Source organism: Oryx dammah, unplaced genomic scaffold, assembly GCF_014754425.2.
Source record: "Oryx dammah isolate SB20612 unplaced genomic scaffold, SCBI_Odam_1.1 HiC_scaffold_16, whole genome shotgun sequence".
In the NCBI taxonomy this organism is placed as follows: domain Eukaryota; kingdom Metazoa; phylum Chordata; class Mammalia; order Artiodactyla; family Bovidae; genus Oryx; species Oryx dammah.
The window spans coordinates 51,834,808-51,849,806 of NW_024070200.1; the positions used below are offsets into that span (position 1 = coordinate 51,834,808).

Consider the following 14,999-nt stretch of genomic DNA (forward strand, 5'->3'; position numbering starts at 1 on the left):
CGAGCTCTCTGTGCTGTACAGCAGCTTCTCGTGAGCTACCTATTTTATACATGGTGGTGTATATATATCAACACCACTCTCTCAAACCATCCCACCCGCTCCTTCCCCCTGAGTTTACAAGTCTGTTCTCTAAGTCTGTAGGACAAAGATATTCTAACAAGTGAAAAGAACAGTGACCTGGACCCATGGACAATTACTCTGACAGAAAATCAAACCTGTCTTTAAAAAGGAACCCCTTTCTCCAGTAGACTTTTTAACACGCAGGGTTTCATAGACGAGATAGTAAGAACAGCTGTTGAAGGAGATCATGGATCTTGCCTGCTCTGAGGCCCTCAAGGCAACAAGCATGCTTTAAAACAAACATGCCTTGTTACAGCAAAGCTGGTGATGCACATCTTGGATTAAATTCTTGAGATCTCTAAGTATGATCCACAAATAATACTAGTTGTCTATCTTTTACAATCTGGGAAACAGTAAAATATATATATATATATATCTTTAGGCAAGCCAGCATATGGAGAGAAGGGCAGATGTACTTTTATGAAGCAGTTAGCTGAGTGGTTTAAGGTATGCCTTCTCAATGGAGAAAAAACATTGCATTTACACTTGAATATTTCTTTGGAGGGAAAAGGTGTTCTCATTTATCATCTTTTCCAAATCCTTATCACAGGCTTGCAATGAAAATGCTTATCCTTCAGGCTAAGTGATATATATTTGCATATACACATATTATTATAAATATGCTAATAACATTTTACATTAACACAGAGGATGGAAGTACTTTATTAGATACTTTAGCTCATGACTCCACAGGATATCCATGAAATAGCATGGGGAGAGGGATGGTTTGCCAGCTTTTTCAAATGGCAAGAAATGGCCTGATAAGATATCTGAATGATGACTTCAAGTTTGGACTAGTTGACACTACACTCCTCTTGTAAAAAGATCATGACCCTTATTTGCAGTGATTCAATGTTTTATTCTTCTACCCTTCTTGTCCACCCTGGATCCTTCTAGTCCATGGCCGAGGAAACCACTGGAAATGGGAAAGGGGCTGCAAGGTGACCTCAGGGCATTTTTCCAAGCTTCACCCCCTCAATCTCTGCTTCAGTCCTCTCAATGCATCCATGTCCTTTGAACTGGCATCTCAGCTGACCTGCATGGTGTTACCCCATTTCAGCTTAATAATCTCACTCCAATCTCATTCTTCTTGTTTAACCTGAGGGCTTTTTGTTACTTTTTTTAGGGTAAACTAATAGATATTTATTAAATCATGATTCCAACCTTCCTATATTTACTTAGTGTACTTGCATTTCTAAAATAAAAGGAAATAACCTTTCAGAATTGCAATGAAATTTTAGTTAATTTTATTTAGACTGGGAGTACTTTTCAAAGTTATATTTGTGGACTTTTTACTTCTGGTAAGCATGAAACAAAAGTAGAATATCAGTTTTGCTGCTTCAAAATATGACAAGACGAAAAAAATCACAGGAGGATATACAACACCCATGATCGAATTTGTTTAGCTGAGAAAATTTTCAAACTTTTTCTTTGCTTTGGTGTTGGCCTTGGTAAAATATGAATTTTAATCTTCAGCCATTTGTCCTCCTGCAACAACATATATTGAGGGCTATTTAAAGATAAAGCCCCTAAAAAGTGTCCCCTGCCCCTCACATCCACACTCACCCTGCAGATGAAGAGCACAGTATGCCACTGGGGTCATTAGAATGCCACTGGTCATGACCTCAGCCCTGCGCTCTGTCCAAGGAAGGAAACGGGACAGAGAGAAAGCCCCCAAGTCAGAAACAACCAACCCTGGCTTCCTCGGATGCCTGAAGTTCCCCAGCAGGATGTCAGGGTTTCCTGAAGGTTTCCAGGAAAGCCTCAGAGAGCCCCTTCAGTCCAACGTGGGTAGGGCTGACGGAGGAACTTACCATGAGGGCACTGTAGGTGTAGGGATAGTGGTAAGCCAGATAGCAGGCATCTTCGGCGTGCGGGAAGGTGACGGCAAAGGTAAGCGTGTAATAGCACTTCCCAGAAGCTGCCCCCATCCCGGCTGTTCTCTGGCGATAATGATTTCTAGAAGAGAAGGGAGAGAGAGGCGAATGAGTGAAAGGTGGGAAGAATTGTCATTTAGATGCCATAAGCCCAAAATCACTGGAGCCATGAAATTAAAAGACACTCGCTTCTTGGGAAAAAAGCTATGACAAACCTAGACAGTATATCAAAAAGCAGAGACCTAACTTTGCCGACAAAGGTCCATCTAGTCAAAGCTATGGTTTTTCCAGCAGTCATGTACAGATGTGAGAGTGGAACCATAATGAAGGCTGAGTGCTGAAGAAATGATGCTTTCAAACTGTGGTGCTAGACAAGACTCTTGAGAGTCCCTTGGACAGCAAGGAGATCAAACCAATCAATCCTATTCCCAATTTCCCAAAGGAAATCAACCCTGAATATCTACTGGAAGGACTGACGCTGAAGCTGAAGCTCCAATCCTTTGACCACCTAATGCAAAAAGCCAACTCATTAGAAAAGACTCTGATGCTGGAAAAGACTGAAGGGGAAAGTAGCGGGTGGAAGAGGATGAGATGGTTTAGATAGCATCACTGACTCAATGGACGTGAGTCTGACCAAACTCAGGGAGATAGTGAAACACAGGAAAGCCTGATGTGCTGCTGTTTATGGGTTCTCAAAGAGTCGGACATGAGTTAGTGACTGAACAACAACGAAGATCAAAAGCTAGTGAGTGCCTTGGACCCAGATCTGCCTGCAAAGCCTCCATTCTTTCCACAACAGCACTTTCTTCCCAAAGGCATACATTTGTTACCCCCAACATGGTTCAGCTTCTTACCGCTTGAGAATGTATGCTTTCCTTTATCAAAGATGAAGACCCAATTTTGATACTTCAGAGAACAGTATCAAAGTAAATTGCCCCCAGAAGTACATTCCCAGCAATAGTTTCCCCACACGCTGCCAGTTACATTCCCCTTTTGCCTCTTGATGCTGAGACAGGCTGGCAGGCTTTCCTGAGAAATGCTATCATCAAGGCTGCATTATAATGCAAAATACACCCGGACACAGAAAGATGTAATTCCACATTTGAACATTAACAACATTGGCTTTCTTGTCCATTGTGTTTTGGGGTTTCACTGGGGAGAAGGGTGGGGAGAAGGAAGAGATAGCAGATAATTATTTTGTGTGTTCTTGCAAGTATAAAAAATACAGACTATTCTTTTCTGCCTTTTTTTACCACTTTCATGACACCTCCCGCCAAAAGAATCAAGCAATCGAGAAAGGAAGAAATAGAAAATCTACTCTCTTGTTTCTAGTGGCTTGGTGGTTTTCAACACAAGAAGTCCTCTACAGACAGACGAGTTCTGTTCTGAGTGTGTTTGTAAGTCCAATTTGTTGTTAAGTCCAATAAAGCTGGTCTAGGTATCCAACTAACACAATTGGGTATATAGGACTGTACTGTAAAAGGTTTATAATTCTTTTCACACAAGTAATACATTACAAACACAAAAAAATAAAGAAAACATTTTTCATCTTATAATGCAAGACTTATAAAAGTACAGTACAGTGGTACAGTACAACAGCTGGCATGCAGGGGCTGGCATTGAGTGAACAGGCAAGAAGAGTACTGATGGAGGTGGGAGACGATAGAGCTGAAGCGTCGTCAGCGACAGGAGATGGAGGCTAAGCTGCAATTTCACTTACACCTGATATGCCATCACTCACACGGATGGCACAGGTTCTGGTTCCTGGCTGGATTCAATTCTACCTCCCTCTTGAAAAAGCGATTCAGCGATACACGTTCACATCTCTGAGAGTTCAAAACTTGAAGGTTCATATATAGGAGACTTACTGGACTCATACAACTAAGAATGGGAGAAAGAGAAATTCACAATTCCAGGGACTATGACCTACATTTCTCTTGCCTCAGCTTCTGCCAACATGGCACTCTGGGTCTCTGATCATTCTAGTGAAAGAAAGAAGTTCCCAATGATGGGTCAAATGATGATCCCGCTCAGCTTCTCAGCTGCCTATTAATAGGAGCCACAGCCTTTGTGACTACAGGATTAGAAATTTCAAAAAGGCATCTTCATCCATGGCGTTCTCTGGTCCTTGATACCTAACTGGGTCTACTCTCTCCAGATTTCCCTAAAGTTCTATAGTTTCTGCAGGGCTAAGGTTCTGATTATTAGCAAGTATGTAAAGAAGCAGATGGTAACTCAGAAAGCATGCAGACCACAGATGCTCTACCTCTTATTCTCTCTGACTTCACTCGTAAAGGCTCTACTGCAAACACGCATTCAGTTTACACTAGCAATTATACCTCTCTTTGAAGTGAAATGAGCCAGTCATCATTTTGGTCAAACGGTCAACATTTTGACAACTAATCACAATGTGGAAGAGAATTTTACATGCACAAGTGTGAAAGCACACACACCCCACACATACATACTCATGAAGGTAAAGGCATCTCCAAAACAGGGGTCTAGCTACTCGCCATTCAAAAGCCATTAAAGAGGCCAAGTTGGTGGAAAGGAAAGTCTGCTTTATTTAGATGCTTAGAAGCCAACAACTAGGGGGAGGGTGGACTCCTGTCCAAAGGCCAATGCCCCCTCACTCCTGACAATCAAGGGGCGAGGGCTTTTCTAGACGAAGGGAGGGGGCTCCGTGCAGAAACAGCTGACAGTCATCTCGAAACTGGTCATCAGTGGTCTGACCGGCATCATCTTGATGGTTTTAGGTACAGTTAATCCCCAGTTCCAGGGTCAGCTTGCCTCCATGCCTTTGATGCCAGTTCTTGGAATCGTGGCGGCTTACTTCATGGCCACAGTTGGGTCATCGTGTAGCTAACTTATTTCACCTGGTGGGAGTTTCAGTCTCTATGAGACAACTCACAGGATGTGGCTCAGAATATTATCTACAGCCCTTGAGCAGGAACCAAGGGTCACTGACTATGCTTAAGGACTACCTTATCGTTGTTATTTGGTCTCCTTTGTCCGTTTTCCTTCGTTTCTACATGATCTCACTTCTCTAATTAAATTTGTTCTTTGGCTAAAGTTTTTCTACAGGCAAAATGCAGGCTGAGAACATGGAGTACAAGGATCATAGGGTCCTGCTCTCTTTCAAAGGCAGGTAAAAACACACAACTAGTGTGCTGGGCTTCCCTCACAGCTCAGTCAGTAAACCATCTGTCTGCATTGCAAGAGACCCGGGTTTGACTCCTGGATGGGGAAGATCCCCTGGAAAAGGAAATGGCAAGTTACTCTAGTATTCTTGCCTGGAGAATCCCACGGACAAAGGAGCCTGGCAGGCTCCTTTGGGGTCGCAAGAGTAGGACACAACTTAGCAACTAAAACCAAACCAGTGCCTTGCCATCCCCAAGTTTTTCATCTACACGGAGTAGAAACAGAGCCTGCATCTTTACTCAAGATTAATAAGATGCCCCCAGGGTGAGTGAGGGTGGTCTCATCTCACATGAGTCTTGTTTCTTTTTAGGTTTCGTACTGTATAATTAGGGCTAACCAGGTGGCTCAGTGGCAAAGAAACTGCCTGCTGATGCACGAGATGTAAGTTCGATCCCTGGGTCAAAAAGATGCCCTGGAGGAGGGCATGGCAACCCACTCCAGTATCCTTGCCTGGAGAATCCCATGGACAGAGCAGCCTGGTGGGCTACACAGTCCATAGGGTCACAAAGAGTTGAACACGACTGAAGGAACTAAGCATGCATTCAGGCGTACAACAAGCACAGTAAACAGGATTCAACCCCAAATGGGCCTGAATGGGATTGTGGGCTAACTCCAAAACCAAGTTTTTGTGGGTTTTTTTTTTTTTTTCATTCTATCCTCTGTCTCATAAGAATGGATAAAAAGACAAGTCATCTTTTGGTTTAATACAGCAAGAATTTTAAGTTTTGGCTTTTATAAATCAGGGCTACCTATAAACTTAAAGTCTAAAATAACTGAATGATAAATAATTCAGAGGAGAGCTAGTGAACGTTATTTATTCACTATCATTCTTTATGTCATCAGTATTTGATGCCACCAAGATGCTTCTATTAATTATTAATCATTGCTAACGTTCACGGAACATCTAGTATGCACCAGACACTGTTTTAAGAGTTCCATGGACTTTATCTTATTTCATTTCATCTTCAGCACAGATCTATCAAGTGGATACCGTTAACATCCCCCTTTACTGATGAGGAATCTGAAGTTGAGAGAGGCTGGAATAATTTGCCCCAAGATCACATCATTAATGGGTGGTAGAACTTTGACTCCAAGAACTTTCTCTCCTTGATCTGTTCTTCTAGTGGGAAAAGAAGCCTGGGAAAACTCAAGTGTGCTCTCAAATTAGACCCTAGATGCGTTGTGCATGCATGCTAAGTTGCTTCAGTTCAGTTCAGTCGCTCAATCGTGTCCAGCTCTTTGTGACCCCATGAATTGCAGCCTGCCAGGCCTCCCTGTCCATCCTGGAGTTCACCCAAACTCATGTCCATCGAGTCAGTGATGCCATCCAGCCATCTCATCCTCTGTCATGCCCTTCTCCTCCTCTGCCCCCAATCCTTCCCAGCATCACAGTCTTTTCCAATGAGTCAACTCTTCGCATGAGGTGGCCAAAGTATTAGAGTTTCAGCTTCAGCATCAGTCCTTCCAATGAACACCCAGGACTGATCTCCTTCAGAATGGATTGGCTGGATCTCCTTGCAGTCCAAGGGACTCTCAAGAGTCTTCTCCAACATCACAGTTCAAAAGCACCAATTCTTCGGCGCTCAGCTTTCTTCACAGTCCAACTCTCACATCCATGCATGACCACTGGAAAAACCATACATAGCCTTGACTAGACGGACCTTTGTTGACAAAGTAATGTCTCTGCTTTTCAATATGCTATCTAGGTTGATCATAACTTTCCTTCCAAGGAGTAAGCGTCTTTTAATTTCATGGCTGCAGTCACCATCTGCAGTCATGTCCAACTCTGTGTGACCCTATGGACTGTAGCCCACCAGGCTCCTCTGTCCAAGGGATTCTTCAGGCATAAGAATTCTTCACTCTAAGAATACTGGAGTGAGTTGCCATGCTCTCCTCCAGGGGATCTTCCCAACCCAGGGATCACACCTGCATCTCTTATGTCTCCTGCACTGGCAGGCAAGTTCTTTACCACTTGTGTCATCTGGGGAAGTGAAAGTCACCCAGTTGTGTCCAGCTATTTGTGACTCCATGGACTATACAGTTCATGGAATTCTCCAGGCCAGAATACTGGAGTGGGTTCCCTTTCCCTTCTCCAGGGGATCTTTCCAGCCCAGGGATCGAACCCAGGTCTCCTGCATTGCAGGTGGATTCTTTACCAGCTGAGCCACCAGGGAAGGCTAAAAATAATGAAGTGGGTAGCCTATCCCTTCTCCAGTGGATCTTCCTGACCCAGGAATCAAACTGGAGTCTCCTGAAGTGCAGGAGATTTCTTTACGAACTGAGCTATCATCTGGGAAGCCCCCTGGATATGTCATCCTGGGTCAAGGATAATATGGAGAGATCAGTCATTCCACAGTTAAAAGGCTCCCCTCTGCTTTTTCATTCCCTGAACCATTTATCTTTGGAAGGATCTGCACTTTTATAATCATAAAGCCTTCAATGAAGCAAGGAGCAAAGTACACAAATGCATAGTTATGAACGCCATCTATTTCCATTTGTACTTTAAAACAGGCCGGGAAGTCATATTTTTTATTTTATTTTGGGGAAGGCTTTTTTTTTTTTTTTTCCTGTGCGTGTGCATGAAAGAAGTAAATGCCAAGACAGAAAGGGAATTATATAATTTCATAATGACGATGGCTCTGTTTAACATGGGTGTATCATTTCACTTAACAGGATCTAACAAGGCAGAGCTGCCAAGTCACCAGGATGCCCTGTGTCTGTGGCATTTCTAATATTCTGGAGAGCACCAAATCTCTCTCCTGAGATCCCCGGCAAGAATGCGCGACGACAGAGCTCTTATATGACATTCATCTTCATGAGTGAGCTGTTCCGTCCCCTCTCACGAGCAGAGATAAATGTCAGAAGAGATCAGCCGTGGTGTATTACATGGCCACTCTGAGTGGGCAGCTCCTCTCCCTCTGCCCTTCAGCAAAAAAAAAAAAAAAATTGCTTCAGACCAGAGCTGAGAGAGAATTCAAAAAGGTGTGCAGCTGTGTATGTTCGAGAAGAAGCAGACCACGGGGAAGTAAATAAAGCAGAAACTAAAACTGCCCTGGCCTACTTTTATGAGAGGTGTGGAAAAACAAGCCTGCCCATTTCTTTCTTCCCTCAGAGGATCCCTTTTGGTTTTCTGGCTTAGTGGTCTGTAAGGTGGGTGGGCAAGGGGGTGGGATGGAGGTACTCCAGGGAAGGGGCAAGATGATCAAATCAACTGAACATGAGGAGAAGATGTGAGACTTCCCCTTTAAATGTATCATGGTCTTAGAAGAAAGAAACAAAGTGGTTTAACATAAGGGTTGACACTGCTGCTGGTATGCTGTGCAAATCAACCTACTGTGAGGAATAATTGTGAAACAAGCTAGATTTCAGAGTTAGGAAAAACACTGACTGAAACTACCCACCCTGACTAGGCACCACAGCAACCACTTGCATGAGTTATTTTGCAACAGGAGATCCTGGTAAGGAATAATGGAACTAACAAGCCATCATCAACCAGAAGAATTCAGGAAAGGTCAAAAGGAGACACCGCATATCCAGTCAACCTCCCAGAATCCTTCTCGCTGGACTCCATATTGGTTGAGCAATGCACACACCACCAGGAAGGAACCCAAGTCAGAATGATTGGCCAGAGACAACCTGGAAACTAATCCCATCACCGTGAAAACTGAGACGTGGAACCACGTGTCACAGCAGTCCTCTTGGGTTCCCTTACCCTGCTCTCCACCTGGGCCCCACCTTAACAATAAACTCTCCTGATTTGTCAATGTCTCCTTGGACAATGCACTTCCCAGTGTTAGACAAGAAACCACTCTCGGGTCCTGGAAGGGGTCCCCCTTCCTGCAACAATAGTGTAACAGTGTTATCCATTCTTCTCTGTTGTTTTCCAGGGATGGAATATGAAAAATATATTACATTGCATGTCTATGGTTTTCATATGTCAGATAGTTAAGTATGGATTGCTACATAGGAGCCTTCCTGAGGGAGAGATGGGAATAGCTCACCATCTCTAATGGCAACCCACTCCAGTATTCTTGCCTGGAGAACTCCATGGACAGAGGAGCCTGGTGGGCTACAGTCCACGGGGTCGCAAAGAGTTGGACATGACTGAGAGACTTCACTTTCACTTTCTGGCAAGGTATTTAAATTTGCAGACTTCTCAAGTGGATTTACAGATTATATTATCTAAATTAAACCCTACAATACAGACAATTCATTTTTTTCTAAATTCAGCTTGGAATTCAGAGATTGATAATAATATTACAGTTTAAGTACGAATGACAAAGAGAATGGAAGAACTGACATGATCTACCTCCTACCCTTAATACTAGCTCTTTCTCAAGAATACTTATTTGCATAAAAATTCACTAATTAGATCTGGGGAGTTAACCACAATTTTTCAAAATTATCCACCAGACACTTTACAACTATATTTTTCATGGTCAACTTTAAGGGTACAGGATGCCCCGAGTTATCAATAGTATAAAAATATAACAATTTTACATTTAAAATTTAAAGACTTAAATTTTAAATTATTTTTCTCATCCTTTCCCCATGATTTAAAATTCTAAGCTTTTTGCTTGTTTTCTAAGGGTACATAATATACTAGTACAGCAAGACTTATATAATTGAATTTTTAAAACTTTGAGCAAATTATCAAGGTCCATCATGGATTGGGGCTTCTCTGCTGGTCCAGTGGTAAATAATCCACCTGCCAATGCAGAGGACACAGGTTCAATCCCTAATCTGGGAGGATCCCACATGCCATTGAGCAACTAAGCCCGTGTGCCACAGCTGCTGAGACTGCATGCCTAGGGACCACGCTCTGCAACAAGAGAAGCCACGGCAATGAGAAGCCTGCACACCGCAACTAGCGAGGAGCCCCCAGTCACCTCTACTAGAGAAAGCCCGTGCTCAGCAGTGAAGACTGGGCACAGCCACAGATAAATAAATAATTTTTAAAAATCCATGGATTAATATATGTTAGCAAAATACTTTGGAGATCACTTTTTAAGTGATAATGCTCAGACCCAAAAAGCAGTCACCCCATTTCCTTAATTGATCATTATTGCTATCACTTTTTAAGGGAAATGAATATCCCATTCTTTCTGAGTGCTCTCTTTTTTCCTTTCACCCTCCCATAGATATACTCAGGTACCATGGCTCATGGTTCTTTCCACAGTAAGCACCCAGCTGATCCTTTAGAACATGGTACTAAATCTAAGAATGTAAAGAGTCAAAGGACTTCTGAGTGCCTGATGACATATTGGAGACAAAGAAATAAAGAGGCAAAGTTCTCCCAAATAAATATATTAGACAGAATAAAAGCAGGGATGAAGAAAAAAATAATCTTCTAGAGCAGAGTGAAAAATTAACATCATATATTAATGCATATGGTGGCTCAGATGGCAAAGCATCTGCCTGCAATGCAGGAGACCCGGGTTTGATCCCTGGGTCAGGAAGATCCCCTGGAGAAGGAAATGGCAACCCACTCCAGCATTCTTGCCTGGAAAATCCCATGGTCAGAGGAGCCTGATAGGTTACAGTCCATGGGGTCACAAAGAGTCGGACACGACTAAGCGACTTCACTTTCACTTTTTCATGGAATGTAGAAAGATAGCACAGATGAGCCTGTTTGTGGGGCAGGAATTAGAGAACAGACATAGGAGAACAGACCTAGGGACACAGGAGGGAAAGGGGAGGGTGAGACAAATAGCGAGATTAAGTCTGACATATACGCATTCTCATGTGTAAAACAGACAGCTGCTGTATAACACAAGATGCTCAGCTCAGTGCTCTGTGATGACCTTCAGGGACGGGATGGGGAGGGTGGAAGGGGAGTGGGAGTCTCGAAAGGGAGGAGATACATATATACATATAGCTGATTCACTTCATTGTACAGTAGAAACTAACACAACATTGAAAAGGAATTATACTCCAGTAAAAAAATCAAAAGTCAATGATTCACTCTAATAGAAAGAAGATGCAATTAATTGCCATAAAATACCATATATTTAAAAAAAGATTGTGATAAGTAAAAGAGGGAAACAAATACATTTTCTAATCTAAGGCATTTTACCTTAGGGAAAATTACTCTGATTTGTGGTTGAATAGAGATACACATATCTATCCTGTTGTTAGAGCACATTATTGGAAATATGTTAACACAATGTGGCCAATCATTGTAAAACAAGCTACGTGACTGTGTAGCAATCTTATCCATTCATCTGCTTGGATTCATGATTGGAAGATGAAAAATGAATTACATTACACATGCATGGTTTTCATGTTACCCCTCTGTTGCTCTTTAATCACATAACAATTGTCTTGTTAATGAATCTAAAAGCTATTAACATTAACACAGGCATTCTTTAGGCCAAGGCTCTGCTTTGGGATGTCTGATTTCTTCCTTCTCTTCTGGGCAAATGCTTAGTCCCCTTAAGCTGATGCTTTATCCCCCAGCCCAAGGAACCAGCCTCTAGGGAGAGCTATTCCCTCTCCACCCCCACTCCGCAGAGGATGCTGAAAGTTAATGCTTGTCTAGTCTCCTACTAAGCTACATATCGAAGCCTGCTGCAAGCTGGGTCTTTCATGCTTATTTAGGATTACTATTTAAGGACACTTAAAAGTTATTCCTTTCTAAAACTTTTCGTATATTTATGTATTTTATTGGCTTTTTATTTTTCAGACCCCTGTGCTGGGTCTTCATTGCTGCCTGGGTTTTCTCTAGTTGCGGCAAGCAAGGGCTACTCTCTAGTTGCGATGTGCAGGCTTCTCATTGCGGTGGCTTTTCCTGTGGCAGAGTACAGGCTCTAGGGCACGTAGGCATCAGTCACTGTGGCACACAGTTTCAGTTGCCCAGTGGCATGTGGGGTCTTCTTGGACAAGGGATTGAACCCGTGTTCCTTGCATTGGCAGGTGGACTGTTAACCACTGGACCACCAGCGAAGTCCTAAAAGTTATTCTTGATACACCAACATCCAAATTCATCTTTCTTTATTTTCCACTGCAGCTATGGCTGTTATCACTGTACGGTGATTTTAGTCTTAGTCTCTATAGACCGTAAAAATATCCTAAGAGTCCGTAGCTAGGTGGGCAAGAAAGTAACTGCTATGGAAAATAAATAAAAGTGTATGATTTTGCTATTGTTCTGAAGAATATAAGGAAAACACTAGCCTACCCAGGTCCATATTCTAATACATGCAAGACTGAAGGCTGTCGACTCTTTTATCATTAATATAAACAGTTAGCCCACCTCTGTGCTTTATAGACTGTCCTTGCTTTGTGGTGATGTTTGCCCTTATGTCTGATAGAGCGATACGGCTCTAGACCTTTCTCTCTGACAGTGCTCCCGTCCTCACAGTCTCAAAACCCAAGAGGCATAAGCATTTTTCACTCTCTTTCTTTTTGATATTTGTAACAATCCTAAACTTTCCAATGCCTGGTAATATTCTCCAGGTCCCCTTGTCATCTCAGAAAGATATACAACTTACTTTATCCCAGAAAATAGGTAGTAGCCTATCAATTTTTACAAGAAACTAGCAATGAGCTAATAATTAATTACATCACTTCTACCTGTCCGCAATTCCTATCTCTCTCTCTTTTTTTTTTTTTTTTTGGTCTTATGAATTTCTATTTTATTTTCTATCAAAGAAACTGCACAAATAAGCAATTCATGGGCCTGGAATGAATTTGTTTTATCAAAATACATGGATAATTCAAATTTCATTACACCTTTACAGGATAAATTGGTGAAACTGGCTACTGATCAAGAGTTGAAGATGAATTCTGAAAATACTTTTGTCTTTTACTTTTTTTCCAAAATGCTATCTTGCTGTGAAAGAATAGTTACTTAAGTGTACTTGTCACAAATTCACGCTTACCTACTTTGGAAAACTGAAGTGCAGGATGGATAAGAATAAGTCAGGATATCTGAGACATTTTTGTTCACTGAGACAAATGGAAATAGGAAGGAAACTGAAAGCTAATGCACTCGTCATAGGTTGAGTCTGTATCCAACAAAAGGTCTAAAGGTTTTGATGTGTTTAAATAAGAATAGATGACTTTTCACAGAACCAAAAGATATTTCTTGTGGTCTACTGTGGGTGTCATTTAATATGCTTATGCTTCTGAAAGACACAACATTTGTCATTGAGAGGGTGATGAGTAAACCAGAAAAGCACAGATTGATCAGGTTTATAAGATTAAAATGGAGAAGCAGGAAGGACTTCCCTTGTGGTCCAGTGGCTAAGACTCCATACTCCCAATGTAGGGAGCCCAGGTTCAATCCCTGGTCAGGGAACTAGATCCTGTATGCCACAACTAAGACCTGTCATGGAGAAATAAATAAATAGCAAATAAACATTTTTTAAAGACATTTTTTAGAATGCGGAAGTAGGAAGTTGAGAGAGAATGAAAGAGCAAGGGAAGCTAACAGTCTAACTTACTTGTAATAACAGATGTCGTAGCCTGTCCGTACCCAGGTGGGCCTGCCAAGAAGAGCCTCCTTCACGGAATACAGAGTCAGCTGCATCCCTACACAAAATAAAGGCAGGATTAATCCATGAGGAGGGTAAAAAGGAAAGGAGAGTTGTAGTAGGCTGAATAACAGCCCTCGAACATACCCAGATCTTGGGCCGTCCCTGGAAGTCCAGGAGTTAAGACTCTGAACTTCCAGTGCAGGGGGTACAAGCTTGATCCTGGGCTTCCCTGGTCGCTCAGACAATAAAGAATATGCTTGCAATGCAGGAGAGCAGGGTTCTATCCCTGAGTCAGAAAGATCTCCTGGAAAAGGGAATGGCAACCTACTCCAGTATTCTTGCCTGGAGAATTCCATGGACAGGGGAGGCTGACAGGCTACCCACATGGGTTTGCAAAGAGTCAGACATGACTGAGCGACTAACACTTTTGGGAACTAAGATCTCTCATGTCACACTGCGTGGCCAAAAATAAATAAATAAATAAATAAAATTAGGAATATCTGAAAAATCCAGGTCTTAACCCTTGGGAGCTGTGTGTTAATCTTCTATGACAAAAGAGACTTTGTGGATATGATTAAATTAAGTATCTTGAGAGAAGGAGATCCTGGTTGTCCCTAAATTCAATCACACGTGTCTTTCCAAGAGAGAGGCTGGGAGAGGTTTGAGTTTAGAGGAGAAGCAACATGACTGAAGCAGAGAGATTTGAAGATGCTCTGAGGCTGAAGATGGAGGAAGGGGCCATGAGCCAAGGAATGTGAAGAATACAGCTCTAAAAGCTGGAAAACAAAAATAAATAATCTGCTAGACGGTCCAGAGGAAGCCTTCCAACACCTTGACTTAAGCCCAGGGAAACTGATTTGGGACTTGGGACTTGTGGACTTCGGAACTGTAAAAGAATACATTTGTCTTCTTTAAAACCACAAAATATGAGACAATTTGTTACAACAGCTACAGCAAGTGAATTCAAGAGTCAAGGATTCCCTTTTCTCTTTCTATACCAGCAAAAGTCTATTTCATCACTGCAAAACAGACGCAATGTCCTATGCCCGAGCCTGGAGATGTGGGAATACTTTTTCTTTACTCAAAGCCACTCAGTGCATTCGTATACGAGCCAACAGTAACAGGCAGAACTTCCAGTTTCTAGAAACATTCAAGATAAATATGGGCTCCTAATCACTCCTTGTCCCTTGAATGTCTCCTCTAAAACGGCCACAGGTGTTAGGGGAGAATTTAAACGTTCTCCACTGTTTTCTGAGAGTGTAAATGAGCGTTGTCCTGTTGAATTGTGCTGTTTGTCTGTCTGTCACAAACAGAGCAACATATG

At 42.2% G+C, this 14,999-nt stretch overlaps 1 protein-coding gene across 1 annotated transcript in view; it reads right to left on the reverse strand.

Moving 5' to 3' along the window:
- Positions 1-14,999, reverse strand: part of AGBL1 (AGBL carboxypeptidase 1) — a 411,763-nt gene that overhangs the window by 204,804 nt on the left and 191,960 nt on the right. Inside the window, exons 15-16 of the mRNA XM_040257131.1 lie at positions 13,643-13,730; positions 1,935-2,079 (exon numbers count right to left, since the gene is read on the reverse strand). Coding sequence (XP_040113065.1) covers positions 1,935-2,079; positions 13,643-13,730 — 233 coding nt within the window. The remainder of the gene's footprint in view (positions 1-1,934; positions 2,080-13,642; positions 13,731-14,999) is intronic.